Raw genomic sequence first — 19,297 nt, forward strand, 5'->3', positions numbered from 1 at the left:
ATTTCAGTCTGTTATTAACCCCTTCCCAAATAGAATCAAGTCTACTGTTTACTGTTCCCATAGTTACTAAGGATCCCTTCCTCCAACACATTATGTGGCAACTACAGAATTTCTCAGGCTACAAATGCCCCAGTATTACTACAACTGTGTATCATTTATAAAGGATAATATAAATTATAAAACTTTGAAAATATTTGTAGTGCTTTTTCATTTTAATATGTTATTGAAAATGCATGTTACCAAGGAAACTCATATTACACAAAAACAGGCGTCTGAGCTATTTTTCTCCATTAAGGTAACCGATTAGGAAGCAATTATTTATTTTTCTGACTGCTCAATTTTTGTAAAGCATATTGTAACAAATTCTTTTCCCTTTTTATTTTTATAGTATTGATAATAATCATATTCTTAGTAGAGACACAGTGACAATACTGTTTTCTTCTGTGCACTATTGTTTAATCATAGTAAATTCCAGAATGCTTATCTTTAAAAAAAAAAAAAAAAAAAAATCTTTATGCAGTTGTTTTTCATATGTATTTAAACCTGGAACTAAGCAACTTGGAATCTATCTACCATTTGGGATCCTGCCAGGTACCTATGATCTGGATTGGCCACTGTTGGAAACAGGATACTGAGCTTGATGGACCCTTGATCTGACCCAGTATGGTGGTTCTCATGTTCTTAACTAAGTGCTAAGACAAGTTTTGAGGTTTAATTCAACATGGAATAAAAGACACTTAAGGTCAGAGAAGAAAACATATATGTAAAAAGGAAGAGAGACTAAGAAAATGGAGGTGTTAGAAAAAAATGATCTAGAGAAGAAAATAATTGCTAGAAGGGGGCACAAAATAATAGCAATAGAGACAAGTAACAGAAACAGTGGTCAGCATGGCAAATATTAGAGATAATGGAATCCAAAACCTAGCATGTTAAGGATTCATGCTCATTTGGATTTTTGTTTTTATTACTGATTTGTAATTAAACAATGTAGAGCCTTTTTATAAAAAAAAAACAAAAAAAAAATTTGGGGTTTCAATGATTTTGCTGGAGGTGCTTGTTTGTAATGGTACTTTATAGTATTTGGATGAGGGCAACAAGCTAAGTAGTGTGGTTTTGTTTTTATTTTTCTTTGTTTTGTTTTTATTTTTGTTTGTTTTGTCTGAATGTAAGCAAGGTATAAAGCTTTTTCTACAGAAAGCTCCTCCAGCAGCGTGTATTTGTTTTAAAGCACAAAGACGTATTTGATATATTTGCATATTCAGGCCAAAAGGACCAGTGAAGCACAACCATCTTCATCTGTCTCTGTGGTAGAAAGTATTAAAATCAAACACACACTGTGCCTCGGTATCCAGTTCTGCAGTGCAGTGAAATAATTCTTGCACTCTACAGGATAATCATCCTAACTACTTGGAACAATTTTGCCCTAGATTTAAATTACTTTTTTCCTTTCAAAAATATGTCCTGTTTTTTCCTTATGTGGTTCTGGTCAATGTAAATTTTTGAAGGCATCTTTCTATGTCTTGTACATTGTTTTTTTTGTTTAATGTAACATGAACCACTAAAACAGAAAATGTGAAAGTTTCATTTATAACAGTTATTTCAGTCTTTAAAAGAATAACATAAAGCATATAAAATGTGAAATTAATTAATTAAGGCAGATAGCTGCATAGCTTTGTTTTTATAGAACCTTTACCCAGAAGCATGGTAAGTATATCTTGCACATGCAAATCAGCAGTGGGAGCAAAGCCAACTACACATTGGAATGCAGTGATGTTCTCAGTATAGATAAAGCAGTGCTCCCTCTGCTTTTCACCTCTAAACAATTCATCAGATGTGCACAGTATGTTGAAAACAAAGTAGTAACACAAAAGACTAGTAACTCTTCACCTAGTATGATTAAAAATCTTATTATGAGTTTCAGATTACTTTTTGTCACACTGTTGGTCAATATAATATATGAAATATTCCTTTTATTTTAAGAAGTTGAAAACAGTACCGACAAATTAGATATGACAAAGTGAGCATCAGGGTGTTTTTTTGTGGATTTTTATTTTTTATTATTGGCAGTAGAATTTTCTTAGATATAACTGATCTGACTTCATAATTGTTCCGTTGTCATAGTGACTGAATATGACTTTAAGGATGGCTCAAGCAATCAGAATAGTAGCAATGCATATATAAAATGAACCTTTTGCGTGTGGTACAGATTGGGGTGTTAATGATATCCTTTTTTTAAATACTCATTTGTTTCATCACAGGTATATGAGAAATCATCCTCTTCCTACGCAAAGGAACTGAAACATCTTCATGTCAAAAGTGAAACCAGTAAGCCTTCAAGAAGATTTTCTGAACCAGCACATTTGACTGAAGATACTAAAGGTGATGCCAAAGTGGAAAGAGAGCAAAAGAAGAAGACCTCTAGCTCTTTGCTAATGGAAGGTTCAGTGCAAGACAATGAAACACGAGAAGTAAGAAAGCAGCCTGACAAATTAGAGACTACCCCCGAGGAACCACAGAAACAAAGAAGTGGACCTAAAACTGAAAAACATCTCAAGAAAGACAGCATTGATACAGAAACACAGAACCTGAGGAGCAGTCTTAAGAAAGAAGCCAAGTCATACAGAGACAAAAATGAGAGAGAGAGAAATTTCTCAGAAGACAAGTCTTCCTCAAAACATAGATACAGGGCAGATAGTATTCAAAAAACAACTAGTGAATGTGAACTTCAGTCTTCTGACCGAGGTTTGAAAGGAGAAGAGAACTTACAGAAACACAGCCTGCAAAGTAAGGTATCTTCAGAAGATAAGAATGACAGAAGAAGTAAATACAGGAGTGAAAGAAAATCATTAATATCCAGTAAAGAAGGCAAAACTGTTTCTGATCAAGTTTTAAAAACAGACGAAAATTTACGTAAAGAAAACAGCAGGAAAGAAAAATATCTTTCAATTGAAAAATCAAAATTAGAACACAAATCCAAACGATCAAGTGATCCCAAAATACAGAGAGAGCTTCATGGAACTGCAAAGCAGCATACGGCTACATCTCAGAGAAAGTCTGAAAGTGGTACTGATGATAGATATGAGGCAGAGTCAACTATTTCAGATAGCAACCCAAAACAAGAAGATAGTGTTCATAAGACAGACGAAAAGTCAAGAGCTTTTCAGATGAGAAGCTTTTATCCAAAAACAAGTCAAAATATTACAGCAAGCAAACAAAATCTCTTGAAACAGAATTGCAGGAGATGGGCCAGAAGCCTGATAAAGATAAGAGCACAGAAGAAACTGATACAGAGAGACATCGTAAATTCAAAAAATGAAGATAAAACATTTGAAGAAAGGGTGGACATTGAGTCTGAAAATGTTGCACATCCAATGAAAGAACCTAGTCAAAAGGCAAAACTAATGCCTGGAGATAGAATAAAAGAGAGATGTAAAAGTGACAGAGAAGTGAGCTATTCTAAAACAGAAAGAAGATTATCAGCAGAAAGTCACAAAAATAGAAGTTCAAAGCATAGCAGTAAAGAAATGAAAAAGAAAGAAGATAAATCAGAAGAAAAGGAGCTAAAAGAAACTGAGGATAATCAAGGAAGAATGCAAGGTAGCAGCTCATCTGTGGGTAGAAAAACAGTTAAGAGACTATGTGACAGCAGAAAAGAAAGCTTGTCAGCAGATATATCTAAGAAAGAGGCAAAGTTAGAAACTGAAATGTTTCTGAATGATAGAGTTACATCCTATCAAATACAGAATAAAACAGGGGATGATTCACTGAATTCTGAAAGAGAAGCAGAGCCAATGGAAATTGATGAGGTAGAAACTCAGGAAATTATACATATTTCTAAATTGGAAACAAAAAGCAGTGATGTTTTACAAAAAGAGAATGACACTGAAAGTACTGAAAAGGATCAGCAAGTTTCAAGAGATGAACCTACAGACACCATAATAGGTGCTAAAGAATCAGAATGCAATTCAAAATTCGAGTTTCCAATCATGACTCTCTCAAATTCTGAACAACTATTTAAATATGAAAATGTTCTAAAGGAAGTTGCTGTTGATGTCTTAAATAATGACTTCAAACATTCTTATGGAGAACAAGAACCCATTAAACAAGTTACCATTGTTGGTGAAACAAACAGAATTTTGCTTAACCCTCTTAGCAGTGTTTTTGTGCAAGACACAGTTGATGATGAATCCCAAAATATTGGCAGTCCTAGTAAAGAACATGTTTCTCCATTAATGAGCTTTTCTGCACAAGAGGAGAGTGCCGAACTTTCAGGTCATAAGTACCCTTCAGAAGACACAGACTCTACAGTTGATACATGTAAAGATAAGACTGATTATTTAAAGAGTTCTTGTTTACATGACTCCATTAATTTGAATGATAGCACAGAACTCCCTGCTGTGGTACAGAACGAAAGTACTATGCACTCTTTTAGTTTGGAGGAGCATGAGAACATTATGGACACTAGTATAGAAAAATGCTATGAAAATGCTATGAATGGAGCACAGGCTGAAGAAATTGATAGCACTTTGATGGGCATTCATACAGAAGCTTATAGTGAAACTAAAAGATGTGCTGATCCACAGAGCGAAACTAATTTTGAAATAACTATTTTATCAAAAGATGAGATATCTGTAATGTCAACTACGAAAGAAGATGAGCCTACAATACATGTAGATGAAGTTAGTGCCACAGAAGAGCATGAAGTTGCAGAGCAAATTGCTTGTAATGATGCTGCTGGAAGAAAAGATGACTTAGTAACTGGAGCTTTCATAAAAGATGATTGTGCTGTAAAGGATGTTGGAACAGGAGGAGGAGATGCTATCATGGTTCTCGCACCAGAAGAATCAAACAAAGATATAACTGGAAATGAAGCTGATGTAGCAAATGGTGATGGCATATTGGTTGTTAGAGAGGAAGAAAATGAAAAAATACTTGTTTGCAACAGTGTAGAGGGAGGTGAAAGATTTTTATTGGACAGTAGTACAAAAGAAACTCTGGACTTTTTGGTGCAATCTGATCCAGACAGTGAGGGCACTATGATGTATGTGGCAGACCGGGATTCTGTGATAGACACAGGTACAGATAATGAAGTTGAGAGTAGTGTGAAGGATACTTGCACAGAAAGGGAGCAACATGAGAGTATCATAATATGCTCTGGAAAGGAAGATGAGGTAGCCACTTCCTCAGGAACCCTGTTGGATAGCAGCATGGAAGAAGAGAAAGGTGCTATTATATGCACAGAAAAGGAAAATGAGAATACAGCAACTTCTTCCAGCAGTATACTGGATATTAGAACCTTAGAAAAAGTTGTTAGTACTTTTCTGTGCAAAGAAAAGGAAAGTGAGAACACAGCAACCTCTTCAGGCACTATGATGGACAGTGGCTCTGAAGAAGACAAAGAAGAAACTGTCCAGATGTTTTCAGAAAAGGACCATGAGGCTGCAGCAGCCTCTTCAAGCACTGTGACAGACAGCAGCATGCATGAGAAAACTGAAGAAGCTGTTATATCTTCAGGAAAGAGTGATGAGGATGCAGCAAGCTCTTCAAGCATTCTGGTAGGCTCTGACACACAAGAAAGGAAAGACGATTTAGCTGTAAGTTCCCAGAATGAGGGTGAGGAAACAGCAACATCTTCAGGCACTGTGATGGATATCGGCCTCCATAGTGAATTGGGTGAAGGAGCCATAGAATATACTCAAAAAGAAGCTGAGGATTTAACAACCACTTCAAGTACCGAAGGAGAAAATATTGGTGTGCTTGTTTGCACAGGAGCACCTAAGTTCTTGGTAATGGCAGAAAATGATGGAAATACCGATGCCACTACAGAAGCAGAAGTTACTGAATGTTTGGTTGCTGTATCTGCTAAAGAATGTGAGAATTTTTTTACTGGCACGGCTTCAGGAGAAGATGGTGTTTTCATGACCAGCACAAGTGTTAACAGAGAAGATGAGTCTTCTGTGACTGATGAAGAAAAAGAAAGTAAAACTGTAATAGTTGTGATGGAAAGAGGAGACCATCTAAACAGTGAACACACAGAAGAAAAAGAGAATATTGTAAGCAGTGCAGGCTCTGAAAAAAAGCATAGTGAAGATGGACAAGAATTTGTTAGTGGTGTAGATGAAATAGATAGTGATGGTGCTGTTACCAGTGCTGGCGTAGAAATGTGTGATGCTTCCATAACTAGTGAAGATTCAGAAGAATTTGAAAATAAGGTGACATGTGCGAGCCCAGAAAAATCTGACAACAATGTTGTGGCTTGGGTAAATGAAGAATATCCAGCAGGTGGTACTACTGTTTTTGATGCAGATACAGAACACTGCAGTCAAGGTGTTGTAACTGGTGCTGTTGTGGAAGAAAGTAGTATTAATAGTGCTATACCTGATGCATGTATCGAAAACACGAGTGATGCCATGTCAAGCACAGATGCAGAACTAGATACTGAAGAAGTTGTTACTAATGCAAGAACAGAGGATAGTGATGGTGCTGTGACAAGTACAGGCATAACAGAAGAAGAAGAAAATGAGAGTCCCCTGATGGGTGCAGACTCAGAACATGATGTAGTGTTTATGATTTGCTCAGGTACAGAAGGCAAAGAAGGTGACGGCTTTACAAGCATTCCGGGTACAGAAGGAAGTAATCTCACTGTAACTAGAAAAGATGCAGATGATGATGAGGGTATTATCACTAGTACAGGTTCTAAAGAAGAAGAAGATGAAGGTATTGTAACAAGTTCTGGCACAGGAAATGAGGATTCTTTGACATGCACTGGCATAGAAGAAAATCCTCAGAATGCAGAAGTTTCTACTGGTATAGAAGAAGATACAGGCGCTGTGGTCTGTACTAGTTTTGAAAAGAAAGAAAAAGAGGAATCTTTGACTGTCACAAGTGCAGGGGACACATTTATTGAAGCTACATCTAATATAGACAATGATGCCGGATGTGGTATCATTGGCACAAGTGCAGAAGAAAGCTTCAAAAGTGAAGTAACCAATCTAAGCATGGAAGAAAAGGCAGAGCCTAATTTAAGTGCTGCAGATTCAGAAAATAAACATTCAATAGAGGAAACATATGAGAGTCCCAGATTCACTGTGTCTGTGGAAGAAAGTGAGGACCATCTTACTAGTTCAGGCTCAGAAGAAAAAATTGAGAAAGCCTTTCATACCACAGACACTGAAAGAATAGTGAAATGTTTACAGTTCCCTGTAGAGACAGAAAAGTGTGCGAGTACCTTAATCCCTGCAAGTACAGAAGAATGTATTAGTAATGAAATGGACAATGATGTGGTGAAAAGAACATCAGTAGAAGATGAATTCACTTCAGGAGTCACAGATACAGAACAGACTAAGAATCCAGAGACACTGGTGGATGTAGAGCAAGCTGTGTTTGTTCCAGTCTCTAAAGGTATTTCTTTAACAGAAGTGGATACCAATTTTAAAATAGTTGAAGATAATATTCAAGATACCAAAGATATTAATGTGATGTTTTCCAACGAAGCTACAGACAAAAAGCAGACCAAAACCCTTGGTTATGAAATGTCAGATTCTCCTCAAAATATTGCAAGATTGTCTTTAGTATCTGCACTTGAGAGTGCGTCGGCCATCGTGAAGTCTAATCAGTTCGTTTCAGAATATAAGCCAGGACACGGTGATGCGGTTTCTCATAATGAAGAATGTGATCATGTTTATAAACAGAGCGGAGTTGTTGAAACTGATCAAAAAGTTGGATTTCAAGAACTTAATCAAGAAGCTGTGATGACTAATTTGGGTGAGAATTACTTTGTACACTATCAAAAATGTAAACATATTTTGGAAGTAAAATTCATAATCACTGCTAATATATGACCAGTAAAATACTTATGTACAGGGCTTAATTTGTGGGGGAACAGCCAGATACATAGTTCCGGGACTTTTTTTTTTTTTAAGGCTTAAGAGGCAAAGCAGCAGGAGGTATTGTTTTCTCTCCCCATCCTCTCCAGGCAGCCTGCAGGAAAGAGAAAGGGAGGGGTGTGAGCCTGAAGCACACAGAGAAGAGAACATCCACTCTGCTCCCAAATTCAGCACTTCCCCCTCCTTGTTACCCCTCCCCTCACCTCTCCTCCTGTATTGCAGGGAAGAGAAAGGGAAGGGGGTGATATTGAAGCAAAAGGAGAGCAAAGAACAGACACAAAAAGAATTTGAATTTGCTCAGGTTTGAAATTTGTAAACAGTACTGCCAATTGTCAAGGCTTCGGCCCTAACCTTGGTGAAATGCACTATTAATCACAACTTTGAAACTGGTACTAGTTCAACCCCTTTTTTGTATCCATTGCCATGGGCATAGTTTGTGGCATCAAAAACAAGAATGGCGTTCTGCCACCTTTGTTCTGGGACCAAAAAAGCAGAAAGAGCCAGCAGTGTATATCAATGCTGGCTGTCATGGGAAAACGAGAATAGAAGCCAGTAGTTGCATGAAATGTATATGACCCCCCTCCCCCAGCCCTTGAAGACAGCAGAGAAGTGAGTTTTGGAGCTGCTTACCCTGAGACGAGGGCAACCACATGACATTTGAGTTTGGTGCAATTTCCCACCACAATTGGGGAGACTGAGAGACAACAGCCAAGGTAAAAAAAAAAGGGGGGGGGGGGTAAATGCTTGTCAGCCTGACTGCTTCTTCCACTCCTGGGTGTGTTAACTTCCATCATTTCAGACCCTGTCATCTTTTCTGGTGGTGACTACCCTGGTGAAGATGAAAAGGGCCAAGAGAGTGAATGAGGAGATGTGTTGGGGAGGGGGGCATGAGCAGAGGCAGGGGAGTGAGAGAGTGATAGGATTCTGGAGGGCAAAAGAATGAGTGAAGGGATTGGAGAGGCTGTAGGTTGGTGTGAGGGAGAGGAGGAAAGAGTGAGTCAGGCGATCAAAAGTGCTGTGGGGTGTGAGTGAGAGGACCATAGAGTCTATGAAATGAGTGAGAAGATCAGAATGGGGGACAGTCTGTGAGTAACATGATCAGAGGGGGTGGAAAAAGGATTGGGTGTGGTGGGGGAGAGGCAAAGATCATACCAAGCTTTTGGATTCCAGACCCCACATCCCTGTCCAAGGAAATTGAGGACAGTGAACAGGGCAATCCAGTCTGCTCCTGCCCAGAAAGCAGAGGTAAGCCATCTGATTCTGGCTTGAAGAGGAGGCATGTACTTTACTGACCAAGGAGGGAGAGGAGGAGAGTTGCTGGAGAGGGTGCAGGAAGAGGAGGGACTTGAGAATCACCAGGAATAGGAGGTTAGACTTAAGGACTACTGGGGAATTTATCTGGGGGGCTGGTAATGGAGCATCAGGATCACTAGGGCAGCGAGGAGGAGGGTGTTGGAGAGAGCTATATTCTCTCTACCACCCTCATTCGCTCTATATTCTTTCTATCTGTTTTCTTCTTATCCCAGTGATCCTGCATCCCCAACCCCCAGCTGTCCACTTACCAGTGCTCATCAAGCATGTTAAGAGTGAAAAATGTGTTTGGGTATGTGTGTGTGTGGGAGAGTTACACCTGGTCCTGGTCTGCCCCTTTGCACAGGTCACACCTGGCCCTGGCTTCGCTCATCTTACGGCCCATCCCAGTTCCACTTACTCTTTGTCTACAAATTAAAACTGCTTTCACACATTTAAATACACTTAACGCATATTTATAAGCTTTTAAAAATTGCTACAAAATATGCCATTAAATTGTCAATATGTTTTGTCACAAGAATTTACTATACAATCCCTGCTTTTGTATAGTTACATTCTTGTGACAAAACTTCTCAGCTGTTTTTTCTGATTCATATGAAGTTTAGCAACTACTTTCAGTAGGTTTACATCCCAACTGCTTCACTGTTGCTCTTTCTTGGCTCACTCAGTCTTGGTCCACCCAGGACTTTGGGTATCATGAGCTTTCATTTTTTCCTCCATTTACTTGTGCACCCTGACTAACCATCACAACAGTGATACTAAGCGAAGTGGCATGGAGGATTGCTACAGTTCTGCTCTGCAGTTGGCTAGTAGATGTCCCTACTGCACAATAAGGGTGTGCAGTCTCCAAAACGTTTTTTTTGTGTTTGGGTTTTTCATTCTCCTCCCATCGCCCCCCCCCCCCCCCCCCCTTTACAGGGTATCATTTTGTTCCTTTGCAGAAACAAACTTTAAACTCCTCCCCTGAAAACAAAATGGGGCTGCCCCATGCACCCCTGTGCCCTCCTCATCCTCCCCAAAATTCCTGGGATTGGGAACCACCCTAGCCCCCATTTACTCCATCTATGGGTGTCCAGAGGAGCAGGAGAGATGCCCACTCACCTCATGCCACCAACAATAATTGACAGCCATAGCATTCTACAGCATAAGCTTTCTAACTATCAAAGCAACAGTTTGTGCTGTTTGTGAATTTCTCGAAATATACAGCGTCTACATTTGTATAGTTTTATGGCCAGGTTCAATAAGTTTTTTTCCCATTGGATACAGAATGAGAGAAAAGTGTTAGGAGGTCATTTTCAAAGGAGTTATGCATGTAAATGTAACATAGTATTGTAGCAATTTTCAAAAGCCCATTCACATGCTTAAAGTGCACTTATGCAAATAAAACCTTTTGACAATTTAATAGCATATATTGAAGCAATTTTTAAAAGCCCACATAAACATTTACATGTGTGAAATCCAGTTTTAAGCATGTAAGTCCTTTTGAAAATGACTCCCATAGTGAATTCAGGCTCTTGGTATTTTATTAATCACTATGTATGAGCTTTAGTCTTTTTCTGGAGGATTTTATTTTTTATTTAATAGTGCCACCAGATACATGCAGCATTGTACACATACACATAGGCAATCCCTTCTCTATGGAGCTTATAGTTTGGTTACTTAGTTACCAAAGTAGTTTAACCAGTAAGAGGTTGCAGGACTACCTGACAATTTCATTTGAAATGCCAGGCTTGTAAGCAAGGAACAGCAAATTCTGTTTTTATTCTTGAAATTTAGCAGTAATTTACAAGAGTTCATTTTTGTTAAGAAATGAGAGAAAATTAATGCTTCTTATCCTAGGACAATAACATAAATTCACACAGATGTTTATAGGTAAATTTCCATTCACTAATCCACACTGTTTCCTCCTGCTGTCTATATAAGATTGTTTCCAATGGTGGTCTTCTCTGTACAAAACTAGTAGTGGGATAAATACCAAAGATGTAAACACAAAATGGATTTGAAAAACATACCACATTTTATGAAAATGTTCTGGAAAACCAAGAGAAAATATTTATAATATCCCAAGAAACTGATAAAGCAGTAAATACTGTTTTTGTTGATTGTTAAATACAGTGCAAGCTAGCTGTTTTACCTTGAAATTTAAAAATCTAATACATACAGCAACATTTAAGTTCCTCAAAAAATCCAGTTTAATATAACTCTTGTAAATTATTGTGGCTACATTGTTTTGAGAATAAATCCAGTTATTAAAGAATATTCAATCTCTTCAGCTATGCATATTTGTTTAGGTAATGAAGTTACTCTACCAGACAAAGCAAAGGAATTGAAGCAGGAAGCTAACATGAAGATAGAAGACAAAGAGGTATAGTTACTGTAATATCTCTGGTAATATGAACTGTATTATTTAGCTGTATGTGCACATGACTTGAACTGATATTATCTTTCATAAATTTAAATAACCCTCCAGAATCCCACTTGCAAATATTCTAAATGTGAATTGTCTTTTTAGCTTTGCAAGGGTACAGAGTTTAGAGGGGGTTTACAGAGACTGCTGCTTAAACTATAAAGCTAGCTGAAACCACAAATATATCATGTTATGCAAATAAAGGACTATGTCAAATGGTGAGAACCCAGAACATCCAGGAAACAACTTCTTAATGGTGTCATGATAGGTGCCAAAGTATCAGTAAACCAAGGTAACTTAATTTAATGTATGTGTATGTGACATCATCTAGTGGAGCCCAGCCCAGAACTTAGACTGTGCCTCACTGAGCGTGCTCTGCATGCCAACATGCCATGCATCCAAGCGGGGGTGCCCTTTCAGTTTTGCACCTTAACATTTATTGCTAGAAGTCAATTCCAAGAGGAGGTGGGCAGGTCTTATGAGGATTCACATTCTTCTGTCCTTAGAGAAGACCTGTTAGAAGTAAACAACCCTGCTTTCTCCGAAGTCAAGCAGGATGACAGTCCTCACAAGTGGGGAATCCCTAGCTACAGACTGCTTGAAAAAAAAGTGTCAACAGACACAACAAAACATTTTTGTTGGTAAGCCTTTTTTCCATTTTATCTGGTTTATGAGGGGCAGCCAAGAATAAAAAGAATGGGCCCTAGCAAGGAATGGCGTTGGCTTTAACATCTCAAGCAAAATCCATGGGACAGACTTACCAAATCTACTATTGCATTGACCATCCCTGTCCAAACTTTAGTGAGTTGTAATGAGTGGAGAGAATGTGACGTTCCAGCTTTGCAAATCTCCTCCATGGGATTCGATTTTAAGTGAGCCACCGACACTGCCATGGCTCAAACAGAGAGAACCTTGACATGGCCCATCAAATTTAGGTCCGTCTGGACATAACAGAAGGAAATGCAATCTGCTAGCCAATTGGATAAGTCTGTTTGGAAATGGCAATCCCCAGTGTGTTGGTGTCAAAAGAAAGAAAAAGCTGGATGGTCTTTCTATTGGCTTCGGGTGGATGACCAAGGCTCTCTTGCATTCCAAACTGTGTTGTTTTTGTTCACCTATGAGGGTATGTGACCTGGGAAAAAAAATGTTGGAAGGCTGATTGACTGGTTATGATAGAATTCTGACACCACCTTAGGCAGGAACTTCGATTAGGAGTTCAGAACCAACCTATCTTGATGAAACTTGGTATAAGGTGAATAAGTTACTAGATCCTGGAGTTCACTGACTTTGTGTACTGAAGTGACCACTATCAAATATAGGACCTTCCAAGTCATGTACTTCAGGTCACAGGAGTGCAGTGGCTTAAAGGGAGCTTTCATCAGCTGGAACAAAACCACGTTGAGTTGGAGACATGATGGGAGGCTTCAAATGAAGCAAGCCCTGCCTATTGGTTCATAGTCTTCACGTTTTGTTCATTACAGGGATGGAACAGAGATGGAACAGCGCCCCTATGAGGAAAGGCTGAAGAGGGATAGGGCTGTTCAGCTTGGAGAAGAGACGGCTGAGGGGGGGATATGATAGAGATCTTTAAGATCATGAGAGGTCTTGAACGAGTAGATGTGATTCTATTATTTACACTTTTGAATAATAGAAGGACTAGGGGGCATTCCATGAAGTTAGCAAGTAGCACTTTTAAGACTAATCAGAGAAAATTCTTTTCACTCAATGCACAATTAAGCTCTGGAATTTGTTGCCAGAGGATGTGGTTAGTGCAGTTAGTGTAGCTGGGTTCAAAAAAGATTTGGATAACTTCTTGGAGGAGAAGTCCATTAACTGCTATTAATCAAGTTTACTTAGGGAATAGCCACTGCTATTAATTGCATCAGTAGCATGGGATCTTCTTGGTGTTTGGGTCCTTGCCAGGTTCTTGTGGCCTGGTTTGGCCTTTGTTGGAAACAGGATGCTGGGCTTGATGGACCCTTGGTCTGACCCAGCATGGCAATTTCTTATGTTCTTGGCGATTTTACCTGCCTACGGCAAACTTGCCTTCCTAATTTCATTTTTTTTCATAAAAACAGGCTTAAACATAAAGGAGGGGGGCATAGCAGTTATCTATCTCAGCACACTCCTCCTCAAGACGATACCTATTAACCATGAATTCACAACCAAGTTTTTATTCCTTCAATTGGACACACCTAGATTTAATTTTCTTTTAATTTATCAACCACCCCTTTGTAACTAATCTGTTTATTAATATGCCATCGCTCCATGTGAGAATCACTAGTTTGTAACGATGTACAAGTTTGACGCTTTCACAAATGATGAGTTTCAAAGGCAGGCATACATATAGGTAAACATTCCAAATCTAAGGGTGTACTTCAAAGACAGACATATAAGATGCATTTGTAATCGATATGGGGGGGGGGCGGGGGTGGTGAGAATATGGGGGTAATGTGAAGGACATAGTTGGTTATCAGAGTGAGAAGGAATTGGTTATACCTGTCAGAGAGTAGGCATTATCGAATAGCCAAGTTTTCAGTTCATTCTTATATTTCTTAATGTCAGTTATTGTTCGAAGATTCTCTGTCATTGAGTTCCATAGCATTTGGCCTGCAGTTGATATCGCTTTGTCTCATTTGTTGATGAGAGTTTTTTATGGTTGGGATTTCTAGCAGGCTTTTGTTCTGAGATCTAAGCGCTTATCTGGGAATATATGTTTTAAATGTTATTCCCATCTTCATGATTTAATTTCTCTGATCAATGACTGTTCAGTTAGAATTTCACATTTTTTATTTTTAGGCTATTTTAATTAGCATGCAGATGAGCGCCAAAGATTATCTGAATCTAAGTTTGTTTGGACCTGACCATGTATTGATAACTTTTTTTCTTGCCTTATATAATGCCTCATAACTCACCACCTAAAAAGGAAAAAATCCTTATGTGCAATGCGAACAACCTTGACATTGAAAAATTGTCACAAGCTGTTGAAATTCTGCAAGATTTTGCGATTCCTCCTTGGAAGAAAAAAGTTATATTTGGAATAACAAACTGATTGCCAGTCTTGAGCAAAATTGCCACTATGCATTATTGTACTTTTGAATGATACAAACAGCTTTCCATGGTATCATGTAGATCTTAAAAGTTTTAAAAGGTAGTTAAGACATCAAGAAAGGAAATAGTGGAAAGGTAGGCCTCCTGAAGACCAACAGCCACTAAAAAAAAAATACATTAAGCATTATCTCTTAGCAATAAAAAGGCAGAAAGGGAATATTACAGAAAAATATTAGATAAGGCTAGCAAAAAAGAAGCTTTTTAAACTTATATGTGATCTTTCCAGATTAGAAGATTGTAGCACTACTGTTGCTACAAACTTGACTGCTGTTAAAATTGTTTACAAAATTTAATTGATTCATGCTGAATTATCAGCATCCAACACAACCCTCTCCTTGGACTTTAAAAGCGCCTTTTGCTTTTGATGAAAGTCTTATCCCTATTAGTAAGCTATCTTACTTTAACAAAGTTACGTTAGCCAGCCTTCAGCCTATCCGCAATCAATTGAATTCTACATCCTCCATTCATGATCCTTTGCCATTTAAATATTTTAAGAACCCTAACTTAGGGCTTCACATATATTAAGAACCCTGAATTAGGGCTTCACCCTTTTCTACTATATATTAACACTAGTCTTGAGTATTACCTGTATATCTAGAGACAGCAACAGTTCATCCTGTTTAAAAAAAAAAAACACAATTATTGTCCTATTCCCAATTTGTCCCTAGTGTCCAAGATTATTGAAAAGGTAGTACAAATTAAACTTTTAGGTTTTCTCGACAAAACACTAGTTTTGTAGCCAAGGCAATCAGGGTACAGGAAAGTTTTCAGTACCGAGACAGCCTTAGCCGCTCTTATTACAGAAATAGCAAACCACCTTCACAGTGGTAAGATGTTCTGTTAGCTTAGATATGAGCACAGCCTTTGACAGAGTTGACCATCAGCTATTATTAAAGAGAATGTTTGATTATAGGTTTATGTAATCAGGTTTTGAATTGGTTTAATTCATTTCTTGCGGATAGGGTTTATCAAGTGTCTTGGCTTTCTTCTACCTCCCAAATCAGTCACATCAATTATGGGGTCCCTCAAGGTTCGATATTATCTTCAGTTCATTTTAATTTGTATTTAGCTTCCCTAGCCACGCCCATACAAAGTCTTGGCCTCTCAAACTATCTTTATGCAGATGACATTCATATTATTGCCATTTATGATTCCTTGACATCAGTTTCCCTTGCAGTATTCATTTGCCTAACCAAAGTGACCATTGGTCAAAGTCTATGCTTAAAGTAAATTCTTCAAAATCTGAAGTAGTCTGGTTGACTAGGAAATTTAAGGAAGGTCCATCTCCTATTATAGCAGGAAGTCCTATTTAACCAAAAGAAACCATTACAATATTAGGGATATGGCGCAATTCATCTTTTCTTAGCATTCAGACAGGTTAATCCACAACTAGTGGGTTATGAACGTCTACCAGCAGATGGAGACAGAGCAAAGTTGACATCACGGTATATACTCGTGTATAAGTTGAGAAATGTATTCCAGAAAAAAAGGCAGAAAAATGCTTGCTCAACTTATACTTGCATATTACAGTATTTGTGCATAGTTCCCATTGCCGTCCATTGCTCCTTCCATGTGACAGGGGCTGGCCAATGGCACTGGTAGCCCCTGTCACATGGTAAGGGCAAAGGGCCATCAGCGCCATTTTGATTACTGGCAACCGACGGCCCGGGAGTGGGAGGGAGGGAAGGATTTGTACAGGGAGGGCAGCCTATGGAGAATTGAGATTTTCTTCCTTTTATAAGACTTGGATTTTTGATCATTATAGATCGCATAGAAATCAGTGGGCAGTCCTTTAAATTGCTACTGCAGTGGATTATAATTGATATGGTGGCTTACAAGACTTTCGGGGGAGGGGGTGAAAGAAAGTATTTTCAGGAGGATCCAGAAGAAGGCTACTTGAAAGGTTTTAAAGATCCAAAGACAACGACAAACCTTTTCCGTTGCAAAAAAATCAGCAGAACCAGGGGTCACGATTTAAAACTCCAGGGAGGAAAACTCAGAACCAATGTCAGGAAGTATTTCTTCACGGAGAGGGTGGTGGATACCTGGAATGCCCTTCCAGAGGAAGTGGTGAGACCAAACTGTGAAGGATTTCAAAGGGGTGTGGGATAAATACTGTGAATCCATAGTCTAGAAGATGTGAATGAAGAGAAGAGGCATGGGGGTGGCTTGAGGGAATGATGGCTACTACCTGGAGATGAATATCCTTTTTCAATAATGCGACTCCAACATTGCTCTATGCTTCAACGGCAAGAGGAAATGTGGGGAAAAAAGGATTTGCAACCACATAAAAGCAGGGGAGTAGCTTGCTTGCTATGGCAGTTACTACCCCAAACCAAAAAATACCGGATACTTCACTTTCAATGCAAATCCAGCATAGCTCTCTGCTTCAACGGCAGGGGAAGAAGTTTGACACTTCACAACATATCCAGCATAGCTCTCTGCTTCAACGGCAGGGGAGGAAATTTTGACAATTTATGCATATCCAGCATAGCCCTCTGCTTCAACGGCAGGGGAGGAAATTTTGACAATTCACGCATATCCAGCATAGCCCTCTGCTTCAACGGCAGGGGAGCAAGTCTGATATTTCACTTTCAATGCAAAGCCAGCATGGCCCTCTGCTTCAACGGCGGGGGAGCAGGACTGGCGGGTTGGGCCGCCCCCGGTGGGCTAGGCCCCGCACTTCGGCTTTTTTCTTGCACACTGTGTGATAGGCCGCAGCAGCCATTTTTGTGCAGTCTTGTGCATGTTCTACTGCCCTATATAAGGCCAACTGTGTGCACAGTGTGTCGGCTCTGCACCCTGTTGTGCGCTTGGTTTTTGTGTGCGCTTTTTATGCGCACAAACTTTATGTGCTTACCTTGATGCACAGGTTGTGGGTGCGCCTTGCCATGCTTTCTTCTAAGTGCTTATTTTTTGGGCGCATTTCATTTTTGAACATAAGCCATTCCGACACACGTTGACCGCAGCGATGGCGCCAGTAAGCGAGAATCCTAAGTGCCTTTCTATTTGTGCTGCCTGTCATATTAGGGCTTCTCAGCCTGACCTTGCTTCTAACCTGTGTAAGTGCTGCTTAGACGCTCAGGGAGAGTTGTCTTCTTTGGATTTTGCTAAACTAGGCTCTTCCCATTCTGATGATGGGTTGGTCAAGGCCTTGACTGGGGGGGCTCCAAATCTTAGTTCTCCCTTGATTGGCTCCTCTGCTTGCGAGGGTAGTTCTGAGGGACCAGCTCTAGTTCCTTCTGGGCTTGGTCTGGACCCGGCTGCTTTTTCTTGGGTGGAATTTTTTCAAGGCTTTTACAAGCCTTTCTTCAGGTGCAGTCCTCCACTTCCCTCATTTCTGTCCGGTCTGATCCTCAGCTGATGGCTCCTTCCTCTTCCAGTCTTGTGCTTACACACCAGGGCTCGCTCCAGCTCCCTGCGGGTGTTCCCGACAGGAGTCCGGATGGCACTGATGATGAAGTGACCTGGATTCCCTGGAAGATGGGGAAACTCCTCCAGGGCTGGAACCATATTGAACCATGTTACTGTTCTTTTAAGGAGATGAGCTGCCAGCCCTGATTTCCCAGACCTTGAAACAGCTGGGTATTCCTAGTTCAGATGCTATGTCAGAGCCGAGGAAGTATTCTATTTTGGTTTCCTTATGTAAAGCCTTTTGGGTTTTTTCTGGTGATGAATACCATCTAGGAATTAATTGATCTGGAATGGGATGCCTCAGAGGCAAATTTTAAAGGGGGTCAGACATTGGATGGCCTGTACCCCCCTTTATCAGGCTGTGAGAGAGCATTTGTGTTTTCCCAAAGTGGATGCTCTGGTATGTGCCATGTCTAAGTGGACAATTATCCCCATAGAGGAAGGAGCAGCCTTGAAGGATGTACATGATAGACGTTTTGAGGCTATTCTTAAGCAAGCATTTGAGGCAGTGGTGATGCATTTACAGATTGCCTCCTGTTGTGCCCCACTGGCAAGTTTTTGTCTGCTTCTCTCTCAGGAGGTTGATGAGTCTGGAGGGAATTCCAGAGTGGTTATGGAGCCTACTGCCGCTTTTTTTGTAGACACAGTCTGTGATTTGACCAGACCTCGGCCAGAGGAGTGGCTTCGGTGATAGTGGCCAGGCGTCAACTCCGGTTGCGAAATTGGTCAGCTGATACAGCTTCCAAAGCCAGTCTCACCAAGATGTCCTTTAAAGGCTCGCTCTTGTTTGGGAGTGAGTTGGAGAAACTGGCCAGTAAGTGGTGTGAGTCTCCGGTGCCTTGGTTGCTGGAGGATAAGAAACAGTTACAGTGCCCCTTTGGTATGAGGGGGTCGTTTATGGGGTTCCATACATTTTCGTGCGGACTCGGCCTTTCAGTAGGTCTCAGTCCTTTTGTCCCCGACAGCCCAAGAGAAGAGTGGGCTTGGGTGGTGGACCTTCCTGAGCTTCCCTATGAAGGTTTGCTGACCCACCTTCCAGAACAGCAAATGGGGGATGTCTGTCTCTTTTTTATCGGAGCCAGGTCGAGATCACGTAGGACCAGTGGGTTCTGGAGGTGATACGCAATGGGTATCCACTAGAATTTCGCAGTATTCCTCAGGACGTGTT

General features: G+C 39.9%; 1 protein-coding gene across 1 annotated transcript in view; it reads left to right on the top strand.

The window, feature by feature from the left end:
- The window catches only part of BOD1L1 (biorientation of chromosomes in cell division 1 like 1), a 441,087-nt gene that overhangs the window by 171,024 nt on the left and 250,766 nt on the right, over positions 1-19,297 (top strand). The window contains 4 exon segments of the mRNA XM_029590831.1: positions 2,259-3,135; positions 3,138-3,304; positions 3,306-7,764; positions 11,471-11,562. Coding sequence (XP_029446691.1) covers positions 2,259-3,135; positions 3,138-3,304; positions 3,306-7,764; positions 11,471-11,562 — 5,595 coding nt within the window.

This window comes from Rhinatrema bivittatum, chromosome 1, assembly GCF_901001135.1.
Source record: "Rhinatrema bivittatum chromosome 1, aRhiBiv1.1, whole genome shotgun sequence".
NCBI classification, from domain to species: Eukaryota; Metazoa; Chordata; class Amphibia; order Gymnophiona; family Rhinatrematidae; genus Rhinatrema; species Rhinatrema bivittatum.